Source organism: Rosa rugosa, chromosome 1, assembly GCF_958449725.1.
Source record: "Rosa rugosa chromosome 1, drRosRugo1.1, whole genome shotgun sequence".
NCBI classification, from domain to species: Eukaryota; Viridiplantae; Streptophyta; class Magnoliopsida; order Rosales; family Rosaceae; genus Rosa; species Rosa rugosa.
Genome location: NC_084820.1, coordinates 67,678,253 through 67,689,004, shown reverse-complemented (window position 1 = coordinate 67,689,004; position 10,752 = coordinate 67,678,253). Strand labels below are relative to the sequence as shown.

The following is a 10,752-nucleotide window of genomic DNA, read 5'->3' as shown; positions in this document are numbered from 1 at the left end:
AAAGGACATGATCTGTATCAAGTTGTGCACGTCATTACATACTTGACCTAGTGACATCCAGAATATAAGTTTTGGATGGGATGACCGTCTGTCTCACATATTGCAGATTTGATCTTCGAATTAGAATTTAGAAACTACGATCTTTATATCTATAGAATATGAAAATACCATTGATTTACTCGGATTTGATATACGTGGCAATACTTGATTAGAGGATCGGACAAAGTTAGTGGTATACCAAGCTGACCGACGAGTTTCTTGGGCCCAGATCGAGAGAGACTTGCTATTTGCCAACTTGCATATGTTTCTTTCGTGAACAACTCCAATAGCTTTGTAAATCCAAGTTTCATCCAAAAGGGAACTTCTCAGGCTTAGACACATTGGATTCAAGTGCCTCAGATTCACTTGGTTGCCAATCAAACACATGAACCTATATAAGCAAGCATCCATCCAACTGGGAGGATATCTTTATGAAAAGAAGGCAAAAATTCAAAATGTACTTTTGTCACAAAACAGCTTTAATTTTCTGCAACTAGAACCTATATGCATAGAACAACAGAACTCATTCTGGCTCTATTTTAAAATCTAAAAGATAACTATATTCTGGAAACCATATACAAAACTAATACACACATTGTAGTTGGATCAGTGAAAGTTTTGGGTTTCTGCAGAACCATGACTGAAACACGAAAGCGGTTTCTGCGCAGAAGTTGTGAAGAAGTGAGAATTTAAGAGCTTGGCCCTGCATTTCTAGTCTTCCCAAGGTTTTGAACGAATCGAAGTAGGTTTCGAGGTGGAAGTACAAATGTACAATTACCCCACTTCATGATGTGCAATTTGCTTTGATGGCCTTGCGGAAGGTGTTGGTGTTGATCAACTGATCATTGTATGCCATGCTTACCCACCTTTATCATGGCAACTGCATTGTCTGATGGTTGGGGATAAATCGCCTGTCCTAGTGCCGATATCCCATGCCAATATTGTGGAGGATTTTAGGCTTGGAATCTGAGTGGTGTGGTCATACTAATGAACTGTGTAATTAGCTGGTTATAACTTTAGAGTTGGATGAAAATTGAAGTGCTTTAGCCTTGAAATATAATTCATTTCATTTTGCACAAGTATTGTAAGTTTGTTGGTAAATTTTGCTGTAGCTATTGTTGCAAGTCTTATTTTATACCAAAAGGATATCAAAGTTTGGTAGAAACATTAGAAATCTCTAGCTTTACTCTCAGTCTCCCTATTTTGAAGTAGCCTAGATGATGCAAGTAGACTAGAAAGCCAGCTATAATTTCTCCTCTTCAGTCCTACAGGAAAACTTCCTTCCGCATATTTTCTCACTGTTGCCTACACTGGATTGAAGTGAGTTTTAAGGAAGCAGATTCTGCGTGAAGTAAAATAACCAGTGTTTGGATATTCTGTTCTTAGAAATGGGAAACTCTATACATGCATAAATAATGTACAGCATGTCTTACAATATCAAAGATATGTTACTTGAGGCTCAACTCTCAACTAGTTCAAGCAAAAATACAAATTGGCACTTCAAATGGGTTTCTGCAGAATTGTCGAGTACCATGAACAGAAGAAGAATATGTTTTCCTTTCTATAACTATATCTACAATAATCAAAATTTTGTCTCATAGAAGTAAGTTGTAGAGACAGCCAAACCTTCAACATCATAAGTGCGAACTAGTCTTTGTCTCTTGCCGGGGGACTCAACCCAACAGAACTCCAAATGGAATGATATGGATTCCGCAACATTCTTGCCTACATCACATGGGCATCCCATGTACATGCCACCAGGCAATAGTATCATCTGGTAACCTCCATTAAACGTAACCAAATTGTCTGACTTGATGCCCGTCCACGGCACATTAGTGGTAACATCACCAGCAGCAGAGGTGGAAATAATGTCCTGATATTATTATGAACATCAACAACGGAAACTAAAAGAGGAGTAAAAAGAAGGAAAAACAGATACTTGAGCAAACATAAATCATCACTATTACACATGCCTTCCTTTTTCATTTTGGTAGTGGGTTCTTTATTATCAACACATTCATTGTCTGAAGAAATTCGATTTAACATTTCCCGAGGATATGCTTGGAAGTGGAAGGTACCTGAATAATTTGGCCGTTGTCATCTATTTCAAGCGACGCTACAGTATCAGCTTCGGCCATTGTTGATCCATAAACACCACTTCTTTTTGTTATGGAATGACCCTTCCACTTACCAAGAAATGGCAAAATCCTATCTGTGCTTTCCTGAGATGGATAAATGAAATAAATAAAACACGAAACACTCAAAACGAAATGACATAATTAAAAGAAGCTCATTGCTACAAGCTTTATGTGTATTCAGTTTCTAATATATATAGCGGCTTGTAGAGTAACTTTCTTTGTGAAACTTACCACATTATTGTCAATGGAAGGAGGAAGAAGCACCCCATCACCTCTTTCCTCAAGGAAGATAAGAAGCATCTCGCTAATACCTTTTGGGTCCATGATATGGAATGCTCTTACTCGCATATCTTTTTCGAGTGAATATAGACAACTCTCACATACAATAGAAGGCTGACGGGAGGGAAGCTTTAGATTTCTACACAAAATTTGAAGGGAACAAATGGATTTGGGATTAGTGAACAATTTTAATTAGTAAAAAGCAATAAAAGTCTGCATATAATCATGAATGAAAAGAAACAAGAACAAAATAACATGAGACATCTCCACCAATTGCTGCCTTAGTACTACACAATAACGGACAAAAACCATGCTTATACACTAATTCCTAAGAACAACTTTTGAGAGCGGAACCACTCACTTTGGATGTTCTTCACCAGTGTCATCTTCCCCAAGAACCCCTTGTCTTAACACAGTTTCTAACATGCCAGCCGTCTGGTACCTTAGAGAAAATGCTCTCTCATTGGGGAAGAAGCCAATCTGCAGACTAATCACAATAGCTATTCAACATAAAACAACTGATCACAAAAACTAGTCTATAAGTTATCTCTTCCTTGAAAGTAACCTAAAAGTGATCGACAAGAACTTAGGAAAACCCCACCTGTTGATATTTGTCCACAGTAAACATGTTGGTTTCCTTAATTTTGTATTCTGCCCATTCTTCCTCATCTTCATATCCACTTGATGTAGCTTGTTTAATATATAATCTGCAGAACATGATCGCATCAAGCCATTCTACACAGTCAGAAATTGTCCTTGAATACCTTCATGTTTTAGACTTCTAATTCAGAATGTAACGAGTGGAACTGAAGCTTACGTTTGAATGAGACTGAGGAGTTGATCTTCTCCATAAGAACTAACTGAAAGCTTGGTATTCACTTTATGCAACAGATTCCCGAAAGCATCAAATTGCTGAAAAAATCACTCAAACTAATGAATAATCTCAATAATACATCACCAGAACCTCTCTTTTTCTTTTTCTTGTTTAGCTGCCAACAAAATATAGAACAAACAAGAAAAAGAGAGATAAAAATCCAATCTTTCATCAACTAAACCCAGAAAACCAAACACCCAACAATCTACTACTTGCATTTAGCTCCCTAAAGTTCAAGAATTTGCAGCCAAACATTTTCAGGCCAACCAATATCAGACACTAGATACTTACAAAGAAGGAACCATTCCACTTGCCCAAGTTGACTTTAACGAAGCTCTGAAGATTCTCAATGCTCATTGCTTCCTCGCTGGCCTTGAGAGCTTCTTGAACTGCCGTAGACGGCGACGATGAGTTCGTAGCTCGGATTCCGGGTGTGGAAATGGAGCCGGAAAACGGGTTTGGGGTGTAATGCCTTGTGGAAAAGAGTTGGGTTTTGTTGAGGTTTAGTGAATTGGGTATGGGAGGGAGTGAAAGTGAATAGCAGCTGTAAGTGGAAGCCATGGAAACAAGGTGGAGTTTTGAGGAAGAGAGCAAGAACAGAGAAGTAGCTTGTGTTATAATATCTTATCTCAAATGGGTCAATTCAAACCAGGCTTATGTTTTTGGGCTTTACCCACCCATTTTGTCCAAATAGGATAACCTTGTAGATTGGCAAATACATTACACATTAATACAGCTGAGAATATTGGCAATGTCATTTGTCAACTGACTAGCTACACTCTCTAGTTAAAGCTACCTACAAAGCAAGAGCTTACATTTACAACTCAAAATTTTCATCCTTGAATGCTAAACAACTTGGTTATCTACTCGAATAAAAGGGTCAATGAGCATGGATTCTACGGAGACTTGTTAGGGATGTACAAATCAAACTTAACATCAACAGAATCTGATGATGTCCCTGTATCCTTGTACTCAACATTTTTCAAGGCACCAAGCTCATCCACAGCTTGATGTTCAGGCTTCACGCGCCGAACAGGAACTGTAACAGAGTACACTGTACCCGTTTCTGAATCTGCTGAGACGCTAAGCTGGACTTTGTCCTGTGAGTCTATCTCTACAAAGTCAGAGAGAGCGCCCACAACGTTGCTCACAATCTTCTGCTTTGCACCATCAGTTACAGCACATCGATCAGAGAACAGGATCATCTGCAAGCGTTGCTTGGCAATCTTTGCATTGGAATTTCTTCTAGTAGATGGTGAAGGGAACATTATCTTCCATGCTAAGTTTAAACGCTCGAAGAAGCTCATATTGATAGCGTCAAGGAGAAAGCCTTCTGTTTCTTGGCTTACAGGTTCGGAAATAAGTTCACTGTCTTCTGCAATCCCGAATGATTGGTTATAGTGGCACTTAGACTTGTACCCTTTCGAATTCAAGCAGGATGGTTGTGTCATCTGACTCATCTCCCATGAATTACTAAATACTACACCATAACAACCCTTAAATGTTACCTGCATGAGAGATGATTGGTTATTGATCGATCTGGTATCAATAGTTGCATTCTTCAAGATTCAAAGCCCCAAAATTGAACCCATATGACAATAGTATGAACCAAATATTGATCGATCTAATACAACAAAGTTTTATAAACACAATATATTATTCAATGAGAGAACTGGGGTGCTAGGCAGAAGTCCTAAACCTCCGTTTCAGAAACTCTTACAAAGAAATCTAGTCAAATTCTAGAAACTACTTCACAGAAAAGGTAATTCATTTCCAAATCAAAAGATAACAAGTTCACATCCTGTACACTTATATTAACAAATAGGTCCTGCATCACTAAAATTTACAACTTTCAAGTGGTCGGCAAAGGATTAAAGACAGGGATGAATACAAAGTAGTAGCATTTTCAATTCACTATTCTTGATATATACTTGAGGGGATACAATAAAAAGGTAGCAACTTTTTACTTTCACATTCTATAATTCCTTGTTTAAGTATTCACATTCTTGATAAACCCTAATATTGATGTAGCAACATTAATGTTTTGCCAAAACCTCTAATTGATGTTTAGTGGGTTCAACTAAGTCAACTAGTGCTGAGAGCTTACTGCATGTTACGTTATTTCTTCTGCTCTTAAACTTTCACACACTGACAGTAACTGGTAGAACTGAGAATTCACCAAAACAGAACCAGCAGCCATCAAGATCCAAAATTGGACACCAAAATTGCAAGTGCCCACTAAAATATGATGAAAATGAAGATAACATGCAAAACCCAATTAGATAATGCATGAAATTTAAAACATTTTGCAGAAAACAAAAAAGAAAAATTGGGGGAAAATGTATACCTTAGAAGGTTGGAAAGAGCTTCCCAGACAGTGGTGCTTAAAAGGACAAGAACCCAATGCCGCAGAGATACAAAAATTCCTAGAAACCGCCATTTTACTTTCACTATCTGCTCTATTCTCCCCAGAACTATACCAGTTTGGGTTTTGAGCTGAAGAGTGAACTGTGAACTGTGTATTTGGCGGCTGGGTCAACAGTGTCAGTCAACAAAACTGAGGGAAAACTCAACGAGGGTGTTCTTGTAATTTCGATATTGTTAATATTGTTACTTTTTTTTTAATGCGTTAATATTGTTACTTTGGGCTCAAGAAATTGGTAATCGGGCTCGAGATTTAACCGAAAGAAAAACCCTAAATCCTAAAACCCTAGAGGGCTACTCCACCATCCTTCATTCTATATAAAACCCTCACCTCCGCCTCTAAACACCATCCTTTCAATTTCTCTCCCAGAAAAGAAACACGACACATAACATCCTACCCAGTGACTCAACAATGAGACCTCCAAGAGGTACTCTTATTTCTACATAATTATGCAAGTATGTATGTTCGTGTGTGCTGTTGTTTTGGTCTGAATTTGTGTGCACTATGATCAATACTGGTATATGAACTTATGGACGTTTTACACAGCCTGCTTTTGAGCCATTCACGATGTTTTTTTTATCAGTTCATATATTACAATTACTAACTTTGAAATTTTTTACTGTATGTGGACATGTTGTTTGTAAAAATATGTAGAACAATTTAACCCATACGTACAAATAGATTGACTTTTGAGAATACTAATAGCAAATCGCTAAGCCGATGGCCGATGCAAAAATATTTAGGTATATAGGGCCGTTTTGAAGTACTTATAATCTATTCAAAATCGTGCATGCTAAAGATTAGAGGATTTTTATTTTTTATTTTAACTTGACCTGTGTTAGTGACATGATAAGTCTTAACAGTTATATTGACAAAACAATTATGCATACGTATTTGATTAATTGGTTTTTGGATTTGATGTAGGCCGTGGTGGTGTTGTTCGCGGCGAAGCCGATAGGGGTCATGGAAGATACATCAAAGGTCCTCCTCGGAATGAGATAGGTACTAGAGGTCGTCCTCCTCGGTATGAGGTCGGGCCTAGAAGTCGTCCTCCTCCTCGGTATGATGTGGAGACTAGGGGTCCTCGTCCACCTCGGTATGATGTTGGGACTAGGGTTCCTCGTCCTCCTCGAAAGCAGGTTGGGATTAGGGGTCCTCGTCCTCATCGGAATGAGGTACGGGCTAGAGGTCCACGTCCTCGTCGGAATGATAAAGGGATAAGAGGTAGACAAAAAGCTGTGATCATACCACATAGGAATGAAGGTGTGTTTTATGCCAAGACTGGCAAAGAGGATGTTATCCTCACAAAGAACATGGTTCCAGGACAATCTGTTTACAATGAGAAGCGTATTCCCATTCCGGTAATCAATTCATCTCCTCGCTCTTCTGTAAACTGAGTTTAATTGTACTGCTAATTAGATGTTAATCACCTGTTACGTACTGATCCATTATCAGAATGAAGACGGAAGCAAAGTTGAATACAGGATTTGGAACCCTCATCGCTCAAAGCTAGCAGCCGCAGTCCTAGGAGGTGTTAACAACATCTGGATTGTGAGTTAAACTGATTCTATATTCAATATTCTCTGGAATAATACGTATATAGTAATTGTGAGCAATAATAATTGTACATGTTGATCGATATTAAGGTACCGGGGGCTAAGGTTCTTTACCTAGGAGCCGCTTCAGGAACCTCAGTCTCTCATGTTTCTGACATTGTTGGACCTGTAAGTGCAGATATGTCATGAATATTATTTGCCATAGTCTGTTTGTTTTTGTCCTTAAACAATTATGTATAATTTGTTGCAATGAACTATATCAAATAGACTGGAGTGGTATATGCTGTGGAATTTTCGGCTAGATCTGCTAGAGAATTGGTGACCATGGCACAGAAGAGAACAAATGTTATTCCAATATTTGAAGATGCAAGACACCCTGGCAAGTATCGGATGCTCGTTGGCATGGTCGATGTCATTTTCTCTGATGTTGCTCAGCCGGATCAGGTTTTACTACGCTGTTGAAAATCAAAGTCACATTTTTTATGCACACACAAAACTAAACATTTCTTCTGCATTCATGTGAATATTGTAGAACTACTTTTGAAAACTAAGTCACATTATTTAGCACTCCATTTTAAACTACTTAAAACGAGTGAAGTCTAAAGTGAATTGTTAAAATCACTCACATATAGGATTTTGCTAGTAGTTTAATTACATGCTATGATTTAAGTTGTACATATTGTCTTGATCCACCACCTTTTTTTTAAATTTATTTTTTATGCAAATTTGAAGGACAAGTTTTTGATTTTTTTTAATTTACTTTTTCTTTTTCTAAAGGTGAAGTATGTGATGTGCTGAGGAATACCCTTGAAGCAAATAAGGGAAATCCAGCGCTGATGCTTATTTGGGTTGAATCCTTTCTTTCTTGCATTAACAAAAACGAGATGATTTCATGACAATTTTGACAACAACCTTCCATACACACTTCATTGTTAGCGAGCATGAGCACATGCAGATTATCTTGTTAGTAGCCCTTTTCTATTTGACCCTTTATTTGCAGGCAAGGATTTTAAGTTTGAATGCAGAATATTTCCTCAAAATAGGAGGCCATTTTGTGATATCAATTAAGGTTGGTCTTCTTGCTTTTCTGATGAATTTATACCTGACTCGCCAGTTCTGAAAAAGAAAGCAGCAACTTAGGACGTTTATCTTTTCCCTTATTTTGCAGGCAAATTGCATAGACTCTACTAAAGATGCTGAGAAAGTGTATGAGCAAGTAAGGAATGAACTCAGGGAGAATCAGCTAAAGGCTAGAGAAGGGATCACGCTTTAGCCTTATGAACGCCATCACGCGTGTCTTATTGGTGACTACCGAGTTCAGAAGAAACAAAACAAGTAATATTGGAGCCTGTTAGAACCTGAATGTTATTCCCTTTGTGATTTATTTAAGACTTAATATCATCCTTTTCCTATTCGATCGAGTTAGATTGTGCAAGTTCAACACAAGAACATAAGCTTTCTCATTATTTTTTTATTACTATCAGAAGACCTAGCATTTGAATAATTATTTTTCATGGCCAAATTTTAAGAAAGGAATTTCAATTTCATACTTCCGTGTGTCAATTAGCTTTAGATATAAACGGACATATATGCGTGTCATACTCTAAAGTATGGTAGAAGGTCACTAATATGAATTATATGAAACAGAAGCACTAAATGCATGCCTAGATATATTAAGCACAAGCGAGCCAAAAAAATTAAATGAGAAAATGCTTCATCAGCCTAGCACAATCCCAAGTCACATAAACATCACTTTGAATACAATCCCATTTGCTGTTTTCTTGTTTTCTAAAAGTCAAATTTGCAAGACTTACCAACTAAAGTTGGTCATCAAAGCAAAGGAAACCACAATGAGGGACAGAATGGAGATTTTAGCGCAGGAGGTTAATGAATTGGGAGAAGCATTCAGGGCTGGAGCCTGTGCCGGAGCAAGCGGGGGCTGTTCTTGGACAACAAGAGCAAGTTTCATTCCATGGTAGCAGTAGCCTCCGCTTGAGAGGAAGTAGTACGGCCTAGCCTCCTTCAGTTCAAACACATCTCGCCCGCCACGGGTGATGTTGGTTATGAAAACTTTGTCATTGCAGCTGTCAAAACTGGTCTTGTTCACCTCCAGTGCAGTGTAGTACCTCTTGTCGAAATTAAATACTAATTTGAAACGCCATAAGAAGAATGCAATGTCAATAATTATGCTAAGCAAAATCAATGAACTAATTTAGCAAGTTATGGAATATTGTATCAAGTTCAATTACATGGACATGCAAAATCTTTCATGTACTTATTTGCTTTTCCACTTTGGAATACTATTGTTGCTTTTTCTTCTTTTCTTCCTTAGTATCAATCATGTGTTCCTCATTGGCTCATTCCATACTTTTATGAAGCTTTAATCTTAATACTAAATTAACCTCGGAAAACGAATGGTATCAATCACCAGAACTAAATTAGAGATTTTATCAGGACTTGTTACTGATAGTGAGGGTGCACGTTCAATTACAGAAAAGAGAAAAGAGAATATTTTCATATATAAGACATGACCCCATTTTTGATAAAGTAAATTAGATATACAAGAAAACTAACTTGAGATGGCAAGAGAAAGGCCAAGAAACTGAAAAGAGCCTAATTAATCATACCCTGAATTCAATATAAACTTCACTGAAACCATGGAATTAATGATGAAATGCCAGTTAAATATATCTTTTTAATTACTGACTGCACATATCGAAATTGACCAAGTAACTTTTCAAATTGAGGAAGGCTTATAATTATGGATTATGATGGTAATTCCAAGAGCCTATATGTGATGATAATTAATAAGATATAACGATAGAGGAACTGGAGGAGGCATGAACAGGATAGAACCCATCATTAATTTGTGAAATGTAGCCTTTTTGTGAAAAGATTCATACATATATATGATCAGAGAGAGTAGTGGAGGAAGTTAAGGTACGTACTGAGCCATTCACCGACGTAAAATTCCTTATCGGCGGACCATTGAGTGTAATTGACGTTCGGATTCCATCCTTGTTCGTCTCCCACCTTATGCAGCTTGGCCGCCGCGCTCGTCGTTAGAAACCCCACCACCACCACCATCACCGTCACCATTCTAATCCTCATCATTTTCACTCACACACACAAACACTAGATACCTCACTCTGCAAATTTCTCTCTATAATGACTGGAAAGAGACAATATGATAGGTATGTATATATAAGGGAAGAGGATCAACCTCGAACGTTACAAGCTGGCTATTAGTCTTTTCACCTCTGTCAAAAATCTCAAAATTTACCTATGGACCGGTCACATTTTACTCGCAGGTTCTAGTCACTTTTGGGTCAAACCTACCAAACTCCATATCGTATGAAAGAAAGAATGATACAGCTCTGCGTTTACTGTCAGTAAAAGCAGAACAACAAAAACAAGGAGGAGGAGGTTGTAAAAGGCAAA

The 10,752-nt window shown here is 37.8% G+C and overlaps 4 protein-coding genes across 4 annotated transcripts; 1 reads left to right on the top strand and 3 right to left on the bottom strand.

Moving 5' to 3' along the window:
* Positions 1-1,444: 1,444 nt before the first annotated feature.
* LOC133726337 (uncharacterized) lies at positions 1,445-4,028 on the bottom strand. Its single transcript, XM_062153863.1, has 7 exons — positions 3,622-4,028; positions 3,274-3,368; positions 3,058-3,163; positions 2,818-2,936; positions 2,409-2,595; positions 2,118-2,261; positions 1,445-1,912 (listed from the first exon to the last, which is right to left on the bottom strand). The coding sequence occupies exons 1-7, from the start codon at positions 3,889-3,891 to the stop codon at positions 1,622-1,624; spliced, it is 1,212 nt and encodes a 403-aa protein (XP_062009847.1). The 5' UTR covers positions 3,892-4,028; the 3' UTR covers positions 1,445-1,621.
* A 17-nt stretch (positions 4,029-4,045) lies between these two features.
* On the bottom strand, positions 4,046-5,861 carry LOC133726338 (cell division topological specificity factor homolog, chloroplastic-like). The gene is made up of 2 exons (XM_062153864.1): positions 5,678-5,861; positions 4,046-4,838 (listed from the first exon to the last, which is right to left on the bottom strand). Exons 1-2 carry the CDS (start codon positions 5,768-5,770, stop codon positions 4,227-4,229), a joined length of 705 nt encoding a protein of 234 aa, XP_062009848.1. The 5' UTR covers positions 5,771-5,861; the 3' UTR covers positions 4,046-4,226.
* A 1,207-nt stretch (positions 5,862-7,068) lies between these two features.
* On the top strand, positions 7,069-8,682 carry LOC133745905 (rRNA 2'-O-methyltransferase fibrillarin 1-like). Its single transcript, XM_062174069.1, has 6 exons — positions 7,069-7,116; positions 7,211-7,306; positions 7,402-7,479; positions 7,579-7,755; positions 8,312-8,380; positions 8,480-8,682. Exons 1-6 carry the CDS (start codon positions 7,069-7,071, stop codon positions 8,582-8,584), a joined length of 573 nt encoding a protein of 190 aa, XP_062030053.1. The 3' UTR covers positions 8,585-8,682.
* A 286-nt stretch (positions 8,683-8,968) lies between these two features.
* On the bottom strand, positions 8,969-10,497 carry LOC133745894 (early nodulin-like protein 19). Its single transcript, XM_062174059.1, has 2 exons — positions 10,260-10,497; positions 8,969-9,456 (listed from the first exon to the last, which is right to left on the bottom strand). Exons 1-2 carry the CDS (start codon positions 10,423-10,425, stop codon positions 9,122-9,124), a joined length of 501 nt encoding a protein of 166 aa, XP_062030043.1. The 5' UTR covers positions 10,426-10,497; the 3' UTR covers positions 8,969-9,121.
* Between the last annotated feature and the right edge of the window lie 255 nt (positions 10,498-10,752).

Bases quoted from the DNA above. Each gene is read 5' to 3' on its own strand.
- LOC133745905 (XM_062174069.1), top strand. From the start codon at position 7,069: ATGGTTCCAGGACAATCTGTTTACAATGAGAAGCGTATTCCCATTCCG. The intron at 7,307-7,401 runs GTGAGTTAAACT...ATCGATATTAAG, and splicing joins GTGTTAACAACATCTGGATT to GTACCGGGGGCTAAGGTTCT. The intron at 7,480-7,578 runs GTAAGTGCAGAT...TATATCAAATAG, and splicing joins TTTCTGACATTGTTGGACCT to ACTGGAGTGGTATATGCTGT.
- LOC133745894 (XM_062174059.1), bottom strand. From the start codon at position 10,425: ATGATGAGGATTAGAATGGTGACGGTGATGGTGGTGGTGGTGGGGTTT. The intron at 9,457-10,259 runs GTACGTACCTTA...GTTTCAAATTAG, and splicing joins TTACGTCGGTGAATGGCTCA to TATTTAATTTCGACAAGAGG.
- LOC133726338 (XM_062153864.1), bottom strand. From the start codon at position 5,770: ATGGCGGTTTCTAGGAATTTTTGTATCTCTGCGGCATTGGGTTCTTGT. The intron at 4,839-5,677 runs GTATACATTTTC...TCTCTCATGCAG, and splicing joins GCTCTTTCCAACCTTCTAAG to GTAACATTTAAGGGTTGTTA.
- LOC133726337 (XM_062153863.1), bottom strand. From the start codon at position 3,891: ATGGCTTCCACTTACAGCTGCTATTCACTTTCACTCCCTCCCATACCC. The intron at 2,596-2,817 runs GTGAGTGGTTCC...AATTTTGTGTAG, and splicing joins ACTGGTGAAGAACATCCAAA to AAATCTAAAGCTTCCCTCCC. The intron at 2,262-2,408 runs GTAAGTTTCACA...TATCCATCTCAG, and splicing joins CTTCCATTGACAATAATGTG to GAAAGCACAGATAGGATTTT.